The sequence below is a fragment of the Buceros rhinoceros genome, unplaced genomic scaffold (genome assembly GCF_000710305.1).
Source record: "Buceros rhinoceros silvestris isolate BGI_N320 unplaced genomic scaffold, ASM71030v1 scaffold255, whole genome shotgun sequence".
Taxonomy (NCBI): Eukaryota; Metazoa; Chordata; class Aves; order Bucerotiformes; family Bucerotidae; genus Buceros; species Buceros rhinoceros.
In genome coordinates, this window is record NW_010411015.1 from 72,362 (window position 1) to 95,361 (window position 23,000).

The 23,000-nt window shown below is 36.6% G+C and overlaps 1 protein-coding gene across 2 annotated transcripts in view; it reads right to left on the reverse strand.

The window, feature by feature from the left end:
* Positions 1-22,240, reverse strand: part of ANKRD28 (ankyrin repeat domain 28) — a 76,474-nt gene extending 54,234 nt beyond the window's left edge. Inside the window, exons 1-3 of one of the 2 annotated variants that reach the window (XM_010135820.1) lie at positions 22,124-22,240; positions 20,952-21,035; positions 1,175-1,253 (exon numbers count right to left, since the gene is read on the reverse strand). In XM_010135820.1, the coding sequence (XP_010134122.1) occupies positions 1,175-1,253; positions 20,952-21,035; positions 22,124-22,240 (280 nt within the window). Of the gene's footprint in view, positions 1-1,174; positions 1,254-20,951; positions 21,036-22,114 lie in introns of both variants that reach the window. The other variant, XM_010135819.1, reaches the window with a different exon arrangement.
* Between the last annotated feature and the right edge of the window lie 760 nt (positions 22,241-23,000).

Genomic DNA, 23,000 nt, shown 5'->3' on the forward strand with positions numbered 1-23,000 from the left:
AGTTTATAACACGGTTGTTTTTTTTGTGTTTTTAAAAAAAAAAAAAAAAAAAAAAAAAAAAAAAAAAATCCTTGCCAATCCCTTTCAGAAGAAGGGGGTCATTATATACTTTCAAGTGTCACCAGAACTTGTTTATTTCTTGATAGGGAAAAAACAGCATATTCTCTGCAAAACAGGTGAACTTTCCTGGACAAATTAATATGCATAATGTGATATTACGCAATTATAAATATATATAATTAGTGAGTACATATAATGAGAAGATTTTATCTTGCTAAATCATAACATATCAATTATGCCTGGCAATTTCAATTGGAAGTTTGGAAGTGACTCCTACTGTCTTAAAGGTGACATTTTCTTAAAGCAAAATTTGTTACTAAAGATTGATGGTGGGAGGGTGGTGTGGTGTGTGGAAATCAGCAACTCTGCACAGGTAAAGCGTGCCATTAAGCAGACTGAGGATTAAAGCAGTTCTATGGGGATGTTACAAGTTTTTCTATTTAACCTTACAGCTCCATGTCATGAATTCAGCCTCAAACTACCTTATGGGTACGTTTGTCCAAGAACAAAAACAATCAATTCAGTATTTCAGGTTTTTGGTTTAGTTTCTTGGTTTTCTATCCTATTCCCCACCATCCCTTTTTTTAAAGGCTGATGTATACTGTTTCACAGAATTTGCACTATCTTAGTAAAAATAAGTAGAAAAAAGACAGGACATTCTAAAATTTTCTGCTGATCCTAATTATATTCTGTGCAGTTAAGTCAACAGCAAAGGATACTTAAAAATAATATAACCAACTCTGGACATCACCTTCTCTGCTCAACTTTAATTGTTTTTCTGAAGGCCATTTCAAAACCAAAGCAATACTGCTAATATTTACCTATAATATGTACACTATTAATTCTTTAAACTACAGTGAAACTACCTAAAGCTGATCAAGCTACAAATGAAAAAAAGCTGTAACTGAGAAAGTTTGACAAAGAAATATTTTAGAGCAGAACTACACAGTATTATAACACTGGTAAGTTTGGAAACCAAAATTTTAGTACAAACATCTTTAATTTCTAGTACATTAAATACCTCAAGAAAAGCTACACAGACTAAGGTGAACGTAAATATTTATGTGGATGCGCATAGAGTTATTTTTTTTCCATTAACAGGAACAGAACATACCAGATAAAATAAGTAGTTCAATAATTTCTGCATCTCCCAGATAGGCAGCAGCATGTAAAGGGGTCCTTTTCTCATTATCCTGTGGTAAGAGGGGGGAAAAAAGGTTTTATTTAAAATAAAAAAGTATGTTTTAGCATTCCATATGAGTTATGAAAAAACACTTCATGAAAGTGCATCTTCAAAATACTGTACATTTTATATTTTAGAAAACATAATTATTCTAAAGATGTTAGTCACATTTACTTAGACAAGCATGCTTCTCCCTAAGGAACTCTTTAATACCTAAATAGTCAACTAGTGTATTCCTGACATGCACAGATTGACAGATGCTCATTGTATCTTTAGATTAACCGATCAGTTAGAAAGCAGCATTCACTCGGCTCCGGAGACAGGAACTAAAGGCTGTCCTGCACAGTTAAAAACAGTATGTCACCTTCATACGCAACAATTAGCGAGAAACATTTTCTTTGGAAAGTTTAAAGTTAGTTTCACCAGTTATTTTTTAAAGAGATAACAGAAAAGCTGGAGTGAGTAGGAGCAAAAAAATCCTGAAATTCAATTTTAATTGTTTTGTTTAGTCTAAATAAATCAAGAGGAGGCAGAGATGCAATTTATGTTGCAGAAAACACTGTGGAGGATGCAAGCAAGACCCAGCACTTTTGATTAGTTCGGGCTGATCTAAAGTCCTTTTGAAGGTACAAGTACAAAAACTTACTTAGCCATACAAAATATATACTGATGAAGATTCACTTTTGAAAGACTAGCACAAAATATTTCTCAGCTCTTTCAGGATCACTGCTAATTTCCCTGTACCAGTTTAGAGCTTAATCAGAAAACTAAGATCATGTCACAGTGAGTGATAAAAATGAACGAGAACCAACCAGTTTGCTCTCTGAGTGAAGGCCACTGGGAAATAAGAGACATGCCATCAGTCGGTACTCTGGTTCTGGCCTAAGCTCTCTTTAGAAGTCTAGATCTTTCTCGCAGAGTTTCAAATACACCGTGTGAGAGATCAAGATTATAAACAGCAAGAAATATCAAGGCACAAGACGCTGCTATTAATTCAACTGTTGTGTTACAAATGTGGTAAAATTTACACATTTTATTGTGAAAAGCATTCCTCTCCCTTGCCAAAATTAACTTTTTCAGTGAATCCGTACTTGAAAGCTAGCAGCATACAAGAAGAAAATTAAGAGTTCATGGCAGGAGAGATCTGTTAGCAGAAAGAGCTAAGACCCAAGAAGCGACTTCCAGAACTTAAGAAACAATTTCAGAACTTAGAACATTCAACAACATGCTAAACCCCCTGCCCCAAACAACCTACTGTCTGTTTGGACCCCGCTCAGAAGTCAAAGATACACAGTCACCATCTTAGCAAGGTTCCTAATTACATGCAAGTAATGCCAAACTGAGCAGTGCAAACCTTTCACTGATGCACCCTGAACAAGGAATCAATACTACTTACTTATCACCAATATCACGTAATGCCTCACAGTACCCATTACTTGCCAATATGTCTCAATTGCAGATTACACAATTATGACAAAAAACCCCAGCCCCCTGACACCAGGGACTTGCACTAGGGGGACAAAACCAACAAACCTCCCCCCCCCCCCCCCCAAAAAAAAAACAAACACCCAGACAGACAGGAGGCACAAAGGAAAAAACTAATGCACATACTAAACTTGCGTCCCCAGACCAAAGGCAGTAAAGATCAGCCAGCAATGAAAATCAGCTTTCACTCATCCAGCCTGGAGGAGTGGGGCTACTATGGCTAGCTAGTATTTTGCAACCCCCATTTAAGCCTAAAGAGCCTGTAAGTTACAGATTAAGGAACACAGAAAAATGACTATGATATTGTACTGTCTGCAATTTCATTGTAGAATTGGAGAAAATAAGATAGGCCATGAGCACGTCCTTCTGGATTCACTCAGGGACACAAGCAAAAACTGCACTCCCTGCTTAAAGGGCAAAACTAATGATTATCCAAACTTTCAACACATTTGTTGGGTGTTGGTTTGGTTTTGTTAGCTTGGGTTTGTTTGTTTGTTTTTATAACATCTCAGTTACAGAAGTCATGCAGGTAACCCATCTGATACAACCAAACAGAAACATTCCAGTAAAGTGGCAGAGAGAAGAAAGCTGTTTGTCTAGAAAAATGCTTATCACCAAACCCCAAATACATCTTCCTGAAACACCCATGGTCCAAATTTCTGACAAATTCAAGCCATGCTTCTCAAAAAATCCAAACTCTGCTAAGGGAAACTGTTAGTGAAACCAACCACCAACCTACACACATAAAAGCAGCTTGAACACAAGCAACATTTCTACTCAAGTGCTCCTGTGTTGCCAATCATACAAATATTTCAGTTTTGCTGCTCTTAAGCTGACAGCTTGAAAAGCCCCACTCCCAGTTCTGCAGCAGGGAGAACAAACTGGGAGAGTACCTGTACAGGAGACTGGTAGAGACTTCCCTGCTCTACAGCACCAGGGCAGGCCTGCTGGGATGCTCATGGTTTATGATCTTCTGTGTCATCTCCAGAGCTTGGTATTTGAACAATCCCAAGCCCCAGGGTCTCTATCGACCACAAGTATCCTGCATGCTGAGGGTGATTTAACAGAAGCACTGACCTTTCCCCCCTAGTTTCACAGCTGGCACTTTTTGATGCTTCCAAACACTAACTTCTCCATTAGAAAGTTTTTGGTATAGTGTTTAAAAACCTGATTTTCAGCACTTATTTTAAAAGTACAAATGCTGCATTCAGCAAGCTCTCATCAGTGTGCAGAAATCTTTGCTTACATTAAAAGGAAATCCTAATTTTGCTCCTTCTGAGGTTTTATATTTTTATTATTAAATGAAAAATTCTGTATTTTAAAAGCTACTGAAGTACTGCTACACAGATCAGCTACTTTTTATTAGAGAACAGTAATCATTTGATGAATTTCATATGCAAATTCAAACTACTGCATGAAAAGCATTACAGTAAGTAACATTAATCAAGCTTTCATTTTTTACAAGTAGCATTGGAAGCAGACATCTTGCAAAATATCATACTAATATAAATACTGTCCCTGTGGTCATTCCTTTAATTTCCTAAATGACACTAAAAGAAACATTTCAAGAGAGAAGGGGTTCCGCACATAAAAGTCATTGTTGCACAGAATGTAAAAAAAAAAAATCTAACCCTGTTAGTACTATTTAATTCCAAATATCACAGTATTTCTGCAGTATTTGACAACACAGAAAAGCAAGTGTTCTCACATCTTCATTTTTCAAAAATCTGCAAGGCTAGTGTGACTATTACAACTCTAAATCAGCTGCAATGTTAGTAAGGAAACACATCACACTAACTGCATTAGGCAGAATTTACATAGTTGAAGGAGAATGTTGGAACTCCAGCAGAAACAACAAAGACATTTATATTCCTAATAAGAAACCCTGAAGTTTAATTCCAGATATTGGTCAATGCTGTCAACAAACTCAAAAGCAACAAAAAGGCTCGGTCCTCAAGGAATCAGATTTCAGGATGACAGTTCTGTCTCACAAAAGACCCAACATCATATTTATATGTGCCTTTGGATTGCATTACTTGAAAAAACACGTAATCCTTCTATTGGCAGTACTTCAATTTCTCAAGTTTCCCAACTATTTCACCTATGCAGGAGTTTCTGTAAGGATTATAATAAGAGAAAGGCACAGGAGAATGCCTTATGACCTTGTTAAAACCAGATTAGGAATAAAGTGACAGGGATGGTGGTGGCACAAGTCCCCTATCCTAGAATAAGGGCAATACCATCTTTGCTTCATTTTAACTAAAGCACAGACTTTACTCGTTTCACTGGTTATTTCATGGATCAAAACTTCTACAATGGACAAATCCATGGCAAATTTAAACATGCAGCATTCAAATCTACCTTGCTTTGAAGCAGTAAGTGCCCTTTGAGAGATAACAATTTATTCCTGGTTTGGATTCCATCTCAGCAATTGATTTAGAATAACTACACACAACGACAGAGCATTTTAAGGAGCTAGATGCCTTAAAGGCAGATGTCTCTTATTCCCCATACATACCCAGTAAGACTGCTGAAACCTGACTATGCCTTCCCCAATGGTACATTAGAATATAACTTCAGTTTGTTCTTCAAATAGTTCAAAATCTACTGATCCAAAATCTTTTAATTAAGTATTTTTTTGAAAAGCATAAATGCAACTTCACTCTTCATAAAACTCCTCTTTACCCTACCTGCTCTTCAAAATCAAATTCTGCAAAAACACTTTAAAATGCTCTCATTAATTCATGATCACAAAATATCATTTAATAGGTGTTTTCTGCTGTATCATTTGTCAGCTGTCTGTATCAATACCATCTGTTCCTGGCAGAAATCAACCCTAAACACACAATCCTAAACCTTGAAAGAGTTTCAATTCCAGCATAGCTTGTAATAGCTTTAATAAACATTCCTTGTAAGTAAAACTAAATGATTTTTTAAATATAACAGTGTATTTTAGAGACCTTGTCTTGTAAGAGAATTGTCTGCAACAACAAGGGTCACTTCAGCAGTAATCTGCCAACCCGCAGTGTTGCTTCTAGTTAAGGTCTTTTAGTAGTGCATGATCTTTGACTTGATTCTAGATAATAATAACAAAAATTGTCACACTGTGGATTAAACCACTAAATGATTTACTTGTGAGTGTCACTGTAGCTTGTGGAGACCTTAAAAAAAGAGATGGCAGTGGTAGGTATACAGTAAAAAAAAAAAAAAAAGGTAAGTCAGAGAACTACAAAGCAATCTGGAAAAAGGTCACAAGAGCACTGTTATGGGAAAGACCAATCAAAGAGCTGTTCATGTTTTGCACATGAGTACACTTCAGAAACAAGACATAAGTTTAACTTGGGTCTGGGTGAATGGGAAAAAGAGGGAGAAACCCACACTAACTGAGTGGCATTAAAAACTACTGATTTGAGACATAACGATTTATTCCTGGTTTGGATTCTATCTCAGCAATTGATTTAGAATAACTACACACAATGACAGAGCATTTTAAGGAGCTAGATGCCTTAAAGGCATCTAGCCTATCTATTTCGATTTAATCTATTTTGATTTCATCACTAACGGCAGTAAAAAAAGACTAAAATTTGTCTATAAAAACTTTGGAGCTATATCCACATTTCCACTATGAGAAACAAATGACCAAGAAAACAGGAGGAACATTGGTCAGAAAACCTCTTTCCTGGGGCAATAAGGTATCTGCCATGGTGAAAGTTTTAGTGGGGAGAAAAAAAAAAAAACAAAACAACAACAAAAAAAACCGAGTACCACAGACACAGACACATCCTGAGCTGGAGTTTCAGAGTCTACAACAATGGCGACCAACTGCAATCTACTTCATAACAGAACAGCTGTCCTTCCTTTTCTGGCTATTGGATCACCCCAGGCAATCATGTTTCTTCCCTAACATGAAACCTGGAGGGTATTTGAAGCCTTACAGAATAAGAACAGGTCAAACATTCGAATTTTACATTTACCTAGAGGTGAGCAGAATGACACTGCCTGTCACATACCATTCCACATTGCAGGGACTCAAAGAAAAATTAGAATCCCCACCAAGGAGGAGGCAGGTAGGAATTCACACTGCATGGCTTTGCTGTCTGGACATATTTCGCAGTCCCAAAAGCATCCTCATTTAACATGATGCCTCTGGGCATTTTTAAAATGGAATTTCTGTGACTTAATTTGAAGTTCAAGTTCAAAGAACAGCACTAAACCCCATGGAAAATAATTTACTTCCCATTCAGCTGTTGATTATTTGGTTCTGTTAAAATTGATAAAAAGCTCTATCCTCAGTGAACCATTACATACAATTCATACACAAAATAAAATCTTATAAATAAAAAGCACATTGAAAGTTTGATTCCTTTCTAAAATGCCAGAACAATAGGAGCAATCTGGTGAGAATCATTAAGTTTGCACAGAAAAACCATAAAGCATTCATATATATCAGTGACATATTATACTGGAATATTCATTTACATTCAACCACCTCTTTTCAAAAAAGAAGATAGCTCAGCTATAATTTTCTAGTATTTTTGTTTTCAAGTAACACCTAGAAACACCTTTAATAAAAATTGCACCAATAATATCAAGTGTTTAAGTTCCACGAGCAAACATTGGACGCCAAAGTGCTCATGTCCAAAAGGTGATCTGGTCTTTAATACTGGCACTCAGTAGAACAACTTGACAGGATGGGGATGAAAGAAAACTCTGCTGGTTTAACTTTTATTAAATCCCTAACTTTAATGTCCATAGCAATGTAGAGAAGTGTAATTTTGAACGTAAGTTGGTACTACACTATAAAAAAGGGAACCGAAATTTGGAACAACTCGTATTGTTAAATAACTCTATTCTGGACATCTTTTCATAAAATTAACTCTTCGAATGACAGTGGTCTTACATAACAAGCATTAGATACAAAACACCTTTCAGAGGTAGCTGTTTGAAGCCTTGTCCACTTAAAACAGTGGGCACCAAAAAGACACACACACAAAAATAATTAAAAAAAAGTGAGTGACTTTTAGCACAAGGCACAGCTATTAAGCTTTAACTCCATCTATAACTATGATGGCTGGATGCCCTGACCAGCTAAACTAGCAGAGAACAAGAGTAAAAATATCTATTGTGAAGGTGTACACTCAAAAAAATTATAAATTATAAAAAATTAAAAAATAAAATAAATTATAAATTTATTTTTATGTGGTTAAGATGCTTAAACTGTGAGATTCACTCAGATCATAAGCATGCCTGGTTTTCAAGAAGACCTTTTCTAAGTACTAAATCTTCAAAAATATGCTGTTTTACTAACAAAACAGACAAAGTTTTGTAGAATACAGAGTATTTCTTTTTTCATTTGGTTTCTGGAAGACCATTATTTTTGTCTGCCAGTGACAAGAGAGAATGAAGCTAAATATCCTATTTTTGTTAGAAGTTATGTTACTCCTAAAGGTCAAAAATAATCAGTAACAAGACATTTGAGGACAAGAGGGCTTGAGGTATTCTGGTAGTCGTTGCATCCTTATTTCGCACAACTAAAGAGGTACAGAGCAAGAAAACATGCTGATGTATTTTGAAACAACCAAATATCTGTGTGTTTTTCTACTTCCAAGTAATTCACCTCAAAAGTTTCTCTTTTTTGAAAGTACTAAGTCAGGGAGCTTTTTGGAAATACACATCTTCTCATACCCTTTAACTTCATATTCAACGCAGATTTTGTAATGTTGCTGTCGTCGTTATTCTTGCTGGTCAGGTTTTTAAACTCACATACAGAGCAAGCACAGCTTCTAAGAAAAGCTGAACCTAAGTCTCTATTCCATAAAAGGTCTATGCAACTTTTCCCCCCAAATCACAAAGGCTAGGATTCCTCGTGAGTGAGCTCAAGCATCCAGTTGGGTATCAGGTAAGGACCTGAGTAACTGAGCAGGTTTTGTGAGCTCCTCCCTTTCACCAGAAGTTCCTACATCAAGAATTTGGTCCCATTTGTCACTAAAAAGGCTACTGAATTCTTGCCTAATACATGGAACAAGTGAAGAGCTATTCTCTACCCTTTGATAAGAGCAACTCAATCTCAGAATACAGGTGAGACATTTTGGATGCATTTCCCTTTAACTCAGACATTAAAACAGCAACATTTAGGGCCAAGACTTTACTAGTTAATATGCTAATGTATTAGGAGAGGAGACAGCAAAAGCAGCCTATCCTTAAAATTAAAAAATATCCCCCAAGAAACTGTGAACCTCCACAGCATTCAAAACTATGCTATATTAAAAAAAATTACAGTAATATCTCCTTAAAAATTACTACTTCTTGGCTGTACCCTGGCCAGATGCCAAGTATATTATTTGTAAACATTTACCTGGTACATAATACAGAAAAAAACCCTAGCTTTTATTTGGAATGCAGTTGCTGGTAAGAAAAAAGATAAATAACTCTGGAACTATTTTGAAAAAAGAAAAAAAGGTATGTGAAAACAATGGACTTACTATAATGAGAGTACAGTGATGTGAGTCATATTACATAACCCAGCCTGCATTCGCAGAGCAGGCGGAATGAAGGACAGTGACTGCCTTGACTTACTTTGTCATCTATCTGTAATATTTGAGGACACAAATAAGAAGATATGCCAAGAGAGAAAACAGTACAATACAGGCTGTGTTTATGCTCCAGTGAAAGGCCACACCACGCTAGGTAAGGTATGCACATCTCCATCTCAGTTTAAATCCACCACATTACGTTCGGGCCAATGACACTTTTGTTCAGAAAAGCTGGGGTTTCTGCCTTTTTCATTGCAAAGGCCAGCGCTAGCACGATAACCCTCTACGTGGCTGATGTAAATCAGGTATTTGTCTCACTGCCTTGTCTTGGCAACATAAAGAGATGTTGTTTTCAGGTTGTGCGTTTCATGTTAGCACCTCCTCTTAGAGCAAGCTAAAACATTTTGCTTGTGTATGTTAAGTTAAATATCTTCATAAAATACGGTTGTCTAGCTGCAATACGCAAAGCCCTTCCATTAAGAGAACGCTGCACTACTCTGAACATCTACTCTGAAGTTGCATACAACACAATCTATACTAATACAGAGACAAATTGTTAGGCAAGAAAAATCCCAGAGAATATATTCTGAAGAATTAAAATGAGAGTCAGAAAAGCCCTCCACCCAACAATAAGTGTCTGCAACAGAAAATGAAAAGTCCCCATGTTGATCACAGAAAGACTGCCAACAAGGATCAAAACTCCTCCAAAAGTGCTGGCAGCCTTAGGATGAAAGTATTTTACTTGCACTATTCCTTAGGCTAAGTAGATAAGCTTAAAAGACAACTGCCATTACAGGAAGAGCTAGCAGTGACTAGAGCAAGACATTTGCACTCCTTTGAGACAATGTCAACATCATGTAATTTATCAGTTACCATAATTACATATATACATATGTATATAACTAGTTCATGCAAATAAAAACTGAAATTGAATTAATGATTAGGAAAAATTATAATAAAGGACTTTATTAAAGACAAAAAGTGAAAAGAATTCCACTGGTTTTGGAGACAGAAAAGTACAGGTTGATGTCAAAAAGGTCTGAGAAAATTCCCCTCAAACTTTGTACTCCAGACAGACATTGTATCTGAACTTTTTGGGCATTGTCTGAGTCAGCAAAGACTCAGAGACCCCTCATTGCAACGAGCTTCCTGTTCATTTGTCTTCAGACCTGACACCAGAATGAGCCTTTGCAGGCCCTACATCCACCTACTGACAGTTGATGAGAGTCCCCCTCCTTGTGCATTTATGGGACAGCCCTCCCTCCAACAAGTAGCAAACAAATGAGAAACACTTTCTTTTCCAATTTTGATATACACCTATCCTTTATTGGCGCAGATTTCAGGATCTTGAAAAGCGTTATCTACCTTGCGTAGAGTCTGCTGGACAAAGGAAATTACCATGTTTACTGACAGAGCACTGGATATTCCACAGTCAATACATAAGATAGCTTCAACCACTTGCGAAGTGGAGACAATTGTCTTGTTCAAAGGTATGTTGCTTACACATAAAGAGTTTTCACCCAGAAAGTTACTGAAAATACTAAATTCAAAACCTATTTTGCTATTACCAGCAAGGCTTTCTTTAAGGACTGTGTTAATGTTGGAAGTTAATGCACAATAAGTCTGCAGAGCTTTTTTCTCCTCTCCGTTCTTTCAGTGGGGATGTTCTGTTCTCAAATACCAATCCTTTGCGTGACAGGCACAGCAATTGCTAGGAGTAACCCCAGTAACCTAACTATTCAAGACCTTGCCTCTAGCTTGTTTTATAAAAGCAGCAGGAAATGCAGAACTTGAGTTACACTTTGAAGGTTGCAATTTTAAGTAATCATCACAAAAACTAATACAGCAAATCACATGTGATTGGCAAAAATCTTTATTACTAAGAATCACACTGGAGACTCAAATCGGAAATTCCTGAAACACATTTAAATGTGATCTAGCCATTCATGGTTCTCTACATCAATGCATATTTTTCTGTGTTAAAGATAAAACAATGTCCCAAACAAAACCCGTCTGTCAAATCCCCAATTACGGCAAAGCAAATTCAGGGTACAGCCAACACGGTAAACACTGCCATGCAGAATTCCAGCTCATTTGCTCAGTTTAGCAAACAGTATAACCATATTAGCATAGTACTAGGCGCTCTTACTAGACCTGATGAGAAGGAGGTTATATTAGCGTGAGTAGCACACCACACTAATATTCTAAAGAACATCTCCCATCACCAGTCCAGGCAGCACCATGTCAGGCAAGCACATTTTTCTTTTCAAAGAGTCCTACCCTTTGCAATGGTAACTTTTTGAGAGCTACCGTCTACAGAACCTACTGTACCAAGCAGTTTGGTACGTTAGGTTTGCTGATGTTAGTCAGATTATCCCTTAATCTGTTGAAGGATTGTTTTGTGTCACTCTAGTTAAAGAGTAATAACTCAATACATCTGAAAATCTCATTTGCACAGGCTAAATATAGTGTTATCGACATGAAGCAAGGAATCATTCATCTCAAGACTGTCAAAGGTCTCTCATTAAGAGTTCTGATTCTGAAAGAAATAGTTAATTATACAGACCAGTATTTAAAACATTCTGAATCTGTTTCCACATCAGAAAGAACTCAATACCATTTGGATGTTCTTTATATTGAGGCTGCAAAACATGATTCACTCTAAACCACTAAAAAGGAAATAAGATATCTGATTATTCATTACAGATGACATGCTTGAAAAACATTCCACACTAATGAAGAGGAAATCCACAACTCTAAAGTTAAATAGCAGTAAGTAACTGCTATAGTATGAATTAAAGTTATCTTTAAGTAGCTGGTGGATACTCTTTACAGTACAAGATGCAGCAAGTTTCCACATCACTTCGAAGAATTAGGTCTCCCAGGTTTTCAGTTTCTGGAATCAGTCAGGCTTCAGACCCATGAATCAAACAAGACCTATTACAAGTCAAAGAAGCTCTCCTGTAGGAAAAGCTTCCCTACATTCCCAGCAGCAAAGTTTCTTCTTATCCCTTAAGACACAACATGAATATCCATGTTTTTAAGAACTGACTTAATTCTTTACCAAAACAACCCCTGGACATTCCCATATGGTAGTGGTGAATTCTAACCTACCCCTTTAAAAACACCTCATTAAAAGCTGAGCATGTTTAGTGGCAAGGTGTTTAACAAACTAACTTCGGATCTTGCTAACACACTACCACACACATTTGCCTGTGCTATTCACATAACACTCCTAAAACCCAACTCCTAGACCTTCCTGCACACAAGCTACTTTGGCATTGCATTAAACCCAGTGCACAGCTCTAAGTTCAGAGCAGGCAGAACCTGCTCCTGTCTACACAGGACCACAAACACTCTCCTCAAAAATAGGATTCTTCACAGAATTTTCCTGCTCTTTTTCAGATGCAAAGAAATTTCAATGAAGTGAACAGCTCATAAAGCAGGAGAGTCTCATGACTCATCATTTCAACAGGCTGGTCGCACAGGAAATGGGGGTTCCTGTTTGTGACGGAATCATGAAGAAAGTTTAGTACAGAAACTATCTAGAAGCAGAAAATACAGTACACTGACATGCACATTGGACAAACATCCAAGCAAAAGTTTAGTGAGAAAAAGCCAACTTGCTCTCATTCTACAGCTGTATTTTATTAGAATTCCATGGGCAAATAAAGTAGAGATGACTGCCACCATTAGTCTCTGAGATTATGTACTATTTTCTTCTATCCCATACATACAAAAAAATACATTTACTTGCATCTCATGCAAAATGAAAACATACAAAATTAAATAAAGCCATTAACTACTTAAAATGTCTCTAATTACAAAATCTCTCTCTAGTATTACAGAAATCTGTTCCAAGTAAGAGAGAGGTGTAATTATTGTTATTTAGATGGGTAACAAAAATCCTTCAATGAACAGTTATCAGTGGAAGCACCTCAAGGCACACTTGGCTCATTCTGTTAATTATGCCCATCCTGATTTTACTCGCTCTCTGCGAGGCCTCACTGCAGCCCATTTGAGAACAGAAGATTTCTCTGGCTCTCTGCTCCAGCAACTGAAACTGTGTTCAAGACAGAGGCTGCCAGGCAGGAGCTGCTGCATTGAGTCGAGGCCTATGGTTCTCAGCAATGTTTTTTTTTACTGGAGAGATGCTCATTACTAGCATCTGTTTATACAGGAACATTTTATTTCCTCATCGGCCTCCTACAGTTATTTCAAAGGACTGGTTTTGCTGTCAAGTCATTACATGCTTATTGTCATTATAGCATTAGGTAAGCTACCATACTTCTAAAAATACATATATAGACACTCAAATTTTATATATAACTTGTATGCATATATATGTGTCTTTTCAATACATAGTTCTCATCTGCAGGAAAACTCACAGCAAGTCACTGTGTTTAATAATCCAAAGGATAAAACTGAATTAAAGTAACTAGTGCCAAACTTTATGTTCTTATCATATTGAAAAGTCTTTCCAACTCACAAATACTTGTAATTTTATCATCCAAATCTATTAGACTCTGAATTGGAAATAAGAACAGATTACAAATAATGTTCAAAGCAGAAATCCTTCTAGTGGGGAAACACCCAATTTCAAAGTTGAACAGAATTTTAAATAGATAAATAATTTGGAAAATTAGCAAGCAGTTTAAAAACACTTATTTCCTCCAGATATGCTCAATTACACCTGAAACTAGAGATCTTAAGAATCACTCTAGTTATAACTAGCACATTATAAGAAATGAGAAACTAGAATTTGTCCTCATTCTAAATCACTGAGAAAAAAAAGTATTCTCAATAGCACAGATCATGCAAATATTTATGTGTACTTTATTAATATATCCAAAGCCACCAGTCTTCACTAAGTACTTACATGCTATGATTAGACACTCAAGGTATTTCAACATTTTTGAAGAAGAGGTCTTAAATTTAAATTGTTTTTAATAGGTCTAAATGGTGCACTCCTTCAAGATGTTATTACAGTTACACATTCACATTGTCTGCCTACATAGTTCAAGTTACAATAATTACAGTATCTCTTTATTGAATGCTTGTCTGCAATTGGAAATTAGTAAAAGACCCAATTAAAGTAACTGATACTTTTAAAAAAGAAAAATATACACTGGATTGAAACTCTAGCAATGACCACAACTAAGAAAGGAAAAGTTCATACCCTGACCTATGAAGACAGAAACTAAAAAAAAATGAATGAATTGTGCTCTTCAGAATATTTTACTATTTTCTGGATGCCTTTTTAACTCCTTCTTCACATTCAAATCAGCAAACAATAAGTTAAGAGTGCTGCCTGCACAGTCTGTCCTGCCAGGGAATACAGTAAGATGCTGCTCAGCAGTACCAAATATGTTACTGCAAGTTTTTGCTGCCAGCTCCAGCTGCCTACAAAAAAAAAAAAAAAAAAAAAAAACCCAAAAAACCTATTCAAGTGGGTGCTGAATACAGGATTAAAAACTACCGTGCAAAAAGAAGGCAAAAAAAAAAAAAAAAAAAAAAAAAAAAAAAAAAGTCCTTTGTGCAAACAGTCTGTGTTGCCTGCAGGAATCTGACAAAACAGTTACCAGCTATCTGATGCATGCCTGGGACAAACAGAATAAGCGAACTGCTCATCTCTAACCTCTTCAGAAACGCAGCTTGAAGAGTTAAGAATTGTGCACAATTCCTGCTCAGCCCTTGCTGCATTATGCTAGCTTTTACTACTATGTATTCTCACTAGTTTAGACACAAAAGCCACACTTAGAGCTTCGCTTTAATTGCCAGCAGCTTCTTCTAGCACTAAGAGGTGTTATAGATGAATTGGCCTGGAAAATTATCTGCCTGCAAGCATACCTTGTGGGCCAAATCACAAACCATTAGGAAACACCACAACCCTTTTTTCTGATCAATGGTCCACATATGGAGTAGAAGAGTATGATTTGGACACGCCTACCTTCCCACTGCTTTTATCCGGCCCATGCAAATCTCTAAGCAAAACTGTCAATGTTTTCCCCACTGTTTACAAAGCTATTTCCACTCCCTGTTAAAAACAGCCTCCCTGGACAACCCCAAAAACACAAAACTACAGTACTGCATATGCACCACTACGATTTGAAAAGCATCATGTTTACCTGCTCTGAACAATTTCTTCCAACTGTCCCAACTACCAAATTCTTACACTAACATGACTCTTAAGTTACAAATTGTGCCGATAATAAAAGACATAACTCAAACACTTTCTGCATAGCTATTAACACAGAAAGAGTTTTTAGGGGCATAGATATGTCAAACTAAAGTGAATTTACATTTGTATGCATGCACACTTTTTATCATAAAACAAAATCCATATTAGTCATTGGTAAAATAACTGGCTACAGAAAGATAATGAACATAAAGGTAAAACACTTCCTAAAGTTTATTTTTACCTCATTATACAATATGGCTTTTTGTTTATTTGTTTTTAAACAAGTCCATGATATTTACTTATGGAACATTCTTTACACTGAGAGGTAGTTCAACGCAACTGCTGAATTTGACAGCAACTAGTTTTCTACATAATGACATACAGAAAAATTTTTTTAGTGTATGAAATAGGTACAGAATTTATTTGCACAATGAGAACGTTGGACTCTATTAAATTTTGTAGAACGTTCCATATTTCAGCCAAGTAATTCAGGCTTTCCTGTTCTACACTGCACTCTCAAGTCCGCAGAAAAAAAGGGAAGTTACTCCGCAGTTCAACACACGAGGTTAAGTTTCAAGATGAAAACATTCATTACCTGTATTTTTTTATTTATACTCTTTTAGGACTTTGCTTACCGATACCAGCATCAGGAAGAATCTTTCTTTGTTTTTAAACTGTGCTTTAATTTTCATTATCCATTCCTAAATTACTAGGATACTTGAGATCCTCAATAAGCTAATTCTCCTGGAATCCAGACCCAATGCTGTATGACAAGTCCTAGACTTGTCTCTAGACTAACAAACCAACTTTCCTCCTCTTTCAGTACATGCAATGACCTGCAAAATAACATAAATCAAAAAAACCAATGATCAAATAAGGTGTCATATCTTACCCTAGAATAACATTCAGCAAACATTCTCCTAGTATGCAAATTACACAAAGTTATGCAAACCCACATTTGCCAGGACTGGGAATGGAGCCCACATCTCTACTGCAACAATCATCTACGCTGCAACCCTATTGCTCAAAATAACAAAGTCAGCTCAAAATAACACACCGTCAGCCCTCCTATTTGCACCTAGCTCTTTGGTGCTACCAGATCACCCCCTGTCACTCCCAGGAACAAAATTTAGGATTTCTGGCCAACACTTCATTGCAGTCTAATACAGGTGGGGGTAGGAAGGGCAGACAAGATTGTTTGATTCTGCGGTTTGGTTTAGTTTTCCTTTCTTCCCAAAATAGCACAGGTGAGCTTTTATTTTATTTTTTTGGTTACTTACTAGAGAAAGAATCATTACGTTAAGAGCTGTGCTGAATGGCCAATAGTCCAGAACAGAAATCATACAGATAACCCTGATTGCTACAGTCCTCGGTACAGTATGTGGAATTTCATTTTCCCGTCTTACATTTTATGTTGGGAAAAACCCCAACTCACTCATAAAGCTGCTTTAAAATATGTTTCATAGTTTAAATCTATTTTAATCTCACAAAGCACATCAAGTGGTAAGCTATAGGTGTGTCATGGTTAAGTCACTAATCACGTATGTCACTATCATTATTTTACATAGGAGCAGTGAGCACTTTTGAACATTAGAAGAGATCTGTGAGATTTTGGGGTTCCTCCAGAAAGACTGCTTGTTTGGCCTTACTATGAGAAGAGCAAGGGGCATACTGACACCAGTTCCAGAGAGGATCAGATGTTTATCCCCTTGGCTAAGATCAAATGCAATCGGGTTATAAAAACTGCATATTGGGTTTCATAAAGTATCACATCACATGGCAAGAAATATTATCATAATAGGTCTAGGAGCAGGGAATATTGTTCTGATATTGTACAATCAATTCAACTGTCAGATCTGCATAAATCACTTAAATCAATTTGGACAGTGAGCTGGTGTTCCCTCCGCAGAATTATGTTCTTAACAAATAGCTGAGATGAAATATTCCATTGTCATGATCTTTTAAACTGAACATACATCATAAAAGTTACCAACAGAAATAGTCCAGTCTGCAACAGTAATAGGCCTCCAAATCTTAAAATCAAGCAAACAAACCCTGATTTTTAAAAGGCAATGTTTCAATCATTTAGTTAGCAGAAACTGCCAGCTGAAAAGTACATAAAACTCAAACCAGCCATACTAATCTAATCGGCAAGAGAAGTTGAGTATCCCCATTAACTAATAAAGAGCTATTAAATCTGTCAGTTATCACAGGAGATTTTCCTTACTGCCAAGTCTCAAAAGCTCAGGACGGTATCAAGAAATATTTTTTTTAACATATACATACATATACACACAGATAGAGCATACCAAGAGCCATGTGTTTAATGGATATTGAGTCAGGCTTTACATATGTGATATGTGTCATTAACGCCTCATTCATGAAACAAGTAGCTACAGTTTCTCAAGCTTTCTTGGGGAAGGAAGGGAGAAGCAATCCCTTCCCTCCATTTTTCCCATTAACCGCAGCCTCAAGGGAATCCACCTTCCAAACAATACATTTGATCAGTTCCTATAAAAATGCCTATAAAAATGCTGAACACTTCCAACCTGCAGAGAAGGTAAGCCTGCAGTTTAAGCAGCTGGGGACACACTCAATTTGCTCTTCCCTCACAAAAGATTACAGCTGCAGAGTGGAATACAATACACACTTTCTAAATCCAGACTGAGCCAGTGACTCAGGAAGGCTGGTGTGGCATGAACAGAGAACAATCCTCTTCATGAAAAAGCCAGTTTGCTATCAGTACATCATCTTACAGTCACACGCAGCAATTCATGAAAAGCCACCCATCTCAGAATCTTTCTAAATATAACACTATGGTAGAAGACATCACCTATTTTAGGACTAATGCTCTAATACATCCCCATCTAGGCACAATCTTTAGATATCACCATTAATACAAGTTACCACAGCCTAGTTTTGGGAAGCCAAATACACAGACTCAACTAATCTAGCTTTAAAAGAGTATTAATTGCAATTGGCTTAATGTTAAAGATAACATAACCCAAAAGTAAAAATGTAAATGAAGCTGGATGGTAACAGAAGGGGAAAAAACCCCCACCACTCACATTTCATTCAGACACAGCTTTCCTAGATAAATGTGACAACAAAGACCTACAATAGTTCTGTCTTCAGTTCACTTCTGGGCAAAATTAATTTGCACAACCCTGCCAGATCTCCAGTTACAGAGTCCAACCCATGCTCAGGGGAAAGGAGGAAGGAAGGAATCTCAGCTATTAGAGTTCACAGTGCAAAACATTTAATTAGCTGCTCTTGAGAGGGGGAAAATGACTCTGCAGAGGCATTGGCAGGAATGACTCTAGAATTCAAACAATTGTACTGAAGCCCTTGGATAGTGAAGTGGAAAAAAATCCAGTGTATACACTGGGCTAATACAATCTGCAATGGTCAAACAGTTTATCGCAATCCTTCTCTTTATTAGGAAATATACATAACCACTTCATTTTCAACACTTTTTCCCTCCTTCTGTCCACACCAATTTATAACACACAAGTAAAGGGAAAACTCTGGATCTAGACTCTGAAAGGATCTTTCATGTCCAGCCAAGTACATAGAGCAAGAGAACAACCCAAGGAAAAGAACAAAAAAACCACACACACAGATGCAGAGAAAAAATCCACAAGGCAGTTTACTTCACTTCTACAAAACCATGAGAGAAATTGTATGCTCATTTAGTCCCACAAACAGTGTTTTAAGGGACATATGGCACTCAGAGTGTCATGATAGGAAGGAATGGTCATGTGTGATAAGCATCTGCCTACACTGAAGAAGGTGGCTGTGAAAAAAGCAGTATTTTTTTTGGGTGGTTTCTAAACTCACCTTGGGTTTTACAAGCCTAAGATGTACACACGTTCTTTTAAAGGGAGATTATCCACAGAAAATATTAAAAAAACCCATTAAGATGTAAAACACAAAACCCTCCAGATTTTGAATATTCTGTCTATAATATTTTTCTTCACTATAACTACCTGGCCATCTGAAGTAACCCTCTTCAAAGACATCAGTTACATACTTCCCTATTTAAGCACATCTGTTGTCTTCATATTTATGGGCAACTGGTTGACAAAACTTGAGAGAGAACAAAAACCAAAACCAAATCACTACCATGCACATCATGAAATTTGGCAGAGGCTATTGTAACAGATAATCAGAACAGTAGAAAGATAATAACCTAGCTTTGTTTACAGGCACTATAGCTACGAATGCTAAACCTGACCTACACATGGAGGAGTATAAATGAAACGACATGGACTAACCAGGTTTTAGAAATAAAAATAGCGATGTGACTAGAGCACACATAGACTGGAAGAATAAACAGCTAATGCTCTCATAACTAAATAGAAGATTAAGACCTTTTTTACTATATAATCCGTCAAACAATCTTGCTTAAGAACATGCCAAACTACTGAAAAAGGAGGAGAAAAAAGTACAACGTTACCAAACGAAACTTTAGATTTGACAGCAAGTTTACTTATACAGGGTCCTCATCAAGCTCTTCAGGACAATCAGAGAGAGGGTTGCCTTATACTTTAGCTGGCATTGATCAACTACAAATTCTGCAGAATGCTTTTAAATGCTAATATTTAGTGTATTTTGACAACTAAACAAACAAAATATAAACTAATGAACTAAATATTTGCTTTTGGTTTACATCTCTCAAGAAGAAAGTATAAACAATTACCATGGTCTTACATTGGTCACTATGTAGCATCTAGATGTTAGCCTTTGCTTTTTAGCACCACTTTTGTTCTGAGGCATTTGGAGGAGATCAGCTATGTACGTTCCCATAAGCCCTAAATGCTTTATATCAGTCTGCTTTAATAATGACAGCAATTTCTAATCAAAGAGTTTATTCTATATTATCTTTCATAGTGTCAAACTGACATACTAGAATTTTAACAGAAAGTAAATAACAGTAACTGGATGATGTTCAAACCTTGAATTTTGCCCAGTGGAACAAACTCCATTTCATTTCAGTACAATTTTTAAGTCTGCAATCTCTGGGTTTGCAGCAATGCAAATAGGACATATAAACACAATATTTCACTTTCACTTATTAATATAGTCATTAGGCTTCACCTTTTTAAATCCACTGCTAAACCTACTTACTGAAGCCCCAGACTATTTTCTTATCATTGTCTAATGTGTACTACTTGCTGTATCTAATTTAAAAAGAATCAAAGCCTACATAGCATCACAGCTAATCAGTTTAACTTGCTAAGAGTGTATAAACAAACTTTTCAGTTACCCAAACACTGTAGAATTAATGTTTGAAAGGAATATAGAATTAGGTCTTCTACTGTCTACACAAATCCACACTCCCCCTTCCCAGGATTTAGGGCATGTATAGGCTTTACTTCGTTCATTACATAAAAGCAGTATCATCTACAGCTCACAAATAAGCAAAGTTTTAAAGTGATTAGTACAGCAGAAAGCCATATAAAAAAAAAATTAAAATGTATTCAAAGCTAATGATGTTTGATTTTACCTGAAAATTAACATCCTCTTTCTTAAATATCAGTGCTCGAACTTCATCAGGATCTCCATTAAATATAGCTTGAACCAATGGTGGCTGAAATGAAGAAAAAACCGCACATCTTAGAACATAACTCCATTTTAGTTTTTAGTGCTACACATATGTTGTTTTGAAAGATAACATAAGCACAAGATGATGACAAAACAGAACATCCCAGGTAGTGAAGTAATGAAACCAGCAATAGTATTTAGAACTGAAGAAATTCCAAGATTTAAAAACCTCAAATGTATGAGCATTATACACCAAATATACACCAATGAAATACCACAAAGACTAGCTTGTAACAGCTGAAAAATAAACTCCTCATGATACGATTAGGGCTGTTGTTACGTGCTGCAAATTCTACGCAATATAAGCAAACAAATCCCCTTTACATTAGTAAGTGTCTAAAGTTACTAGAAGTTTTTCACCTGTTTAGATAGAGCAGGAAAGCAAAGTGCATCAGCTAAGTATGGTAGCAAATTCACACTCACACACATCTATTACTAAATATAGCAGGATTTCTTAGTAAGTAAGAAAAGCTGCTGAGGTATGCTAGCAAGATTTTGAGTCACTCACTTGAGAAAATAAAATAATTTAAAGCAATAAAAGCACAGTTCCTAGCGCTGAAAATTTCCAGAAAGCGGTAACTTGGATCTAACAGTTACATCAAGATTATCACCCATGCTATTCTTTTATCTTACAATTGCTCTTGCTTGATGTACACGATATATTTGATTGATCAGCTCTCAAAATAAATACAGCATATTATTGCAATACAATGATTACATCAGCTTCTGAAGTGTTATTGCATAAATGTACCATTGAGGAATGAAGAGTGGAGCAAGGAAAAACGATCTACTTCAAATACAGTTTACCAAGCTCTCTAAAAATCCTCTGTTATTAAAGAATTGAGATCTGTTATTGCTGCACCATAAACAAAGTGACATGATAATGAACAAGCCCTAGCAAATATTAATTCTACAACTAAGTTCCAGCTTTTCCCCCTCTTTTTATAGACAGTTTTTAATACCTTGACTTGTTTCAACAGCATGCACACTCACATACTCATCTTAGGAAAATTATTATTGGTATTTGCAACAGTATTATAAGCAGAAGATATAACAACAAACAACACGCCTTACCAGCACATTTCCAGAGAGCGATGGCTGTAAAGATACATTTTCCTGAGGTAATTTGGAAATAAATGTGGGAGAATCATCTTCCACCTCCTCCAAAACAACAATACAAACTCGACTCATTCGATTCGTTTGAAGAAGCAAAGGCAAACAAAAAAATGCCAGCAATAGTATTTTTGGCACCAGACTGCAGGTATCACAACAGGGACCATAGAGGAAATACTTTCACCTGTTCCACATGCCCTCACGAACTTGTGAGTGCTACTGCTGGTGTATTAGCATCTAAAAAAGGACATTCCAATCCCACCTTACACCTCATTTTTCAGATTTAGGCACCCTGAGATGTTCGAAACAATGCTGAAGAAAAGTTCTCCTCTTTAAAATAAGATTTTCCTAGGCATTGGAACCACAATAATGAAACTGTGAAAGAGCTGATAAAAATATCCCAAGATCCAATTCCATTCGAAGAGCACTCACTGTCGCGCACAGCTGTCCTTTCACAAGCAATTTGTCTTTGTTAATGTCACAACTTACACGGCGTCCTTCTACCCCTACAGTGAAATCATTGTTGCAGAAGACACAATACTGTCCTATCAAGGACAGAACAAGGAACAATTGCCCCAAGAGACAGCCGCAGCTATACCCACTCCTGCAAGGTCAGTTTTAAATCAACCGTCACAGGCTTTCTGGTGACCAAAAATAAACTCCCGTTCTGATCATCCTGTCATTCTACAGCTTCCTTTCTCAATGTCAAAAACAGTCCAGCCCAAAAAATGCATCGTTTCCAGCAGTTATTCAGAACCTGCTTAGAGGAAAATAACTCTTTCACATGCAAGAAAAATATCTGCAACATCCAGACCGCCTGCAGTACATTTAAATGTGC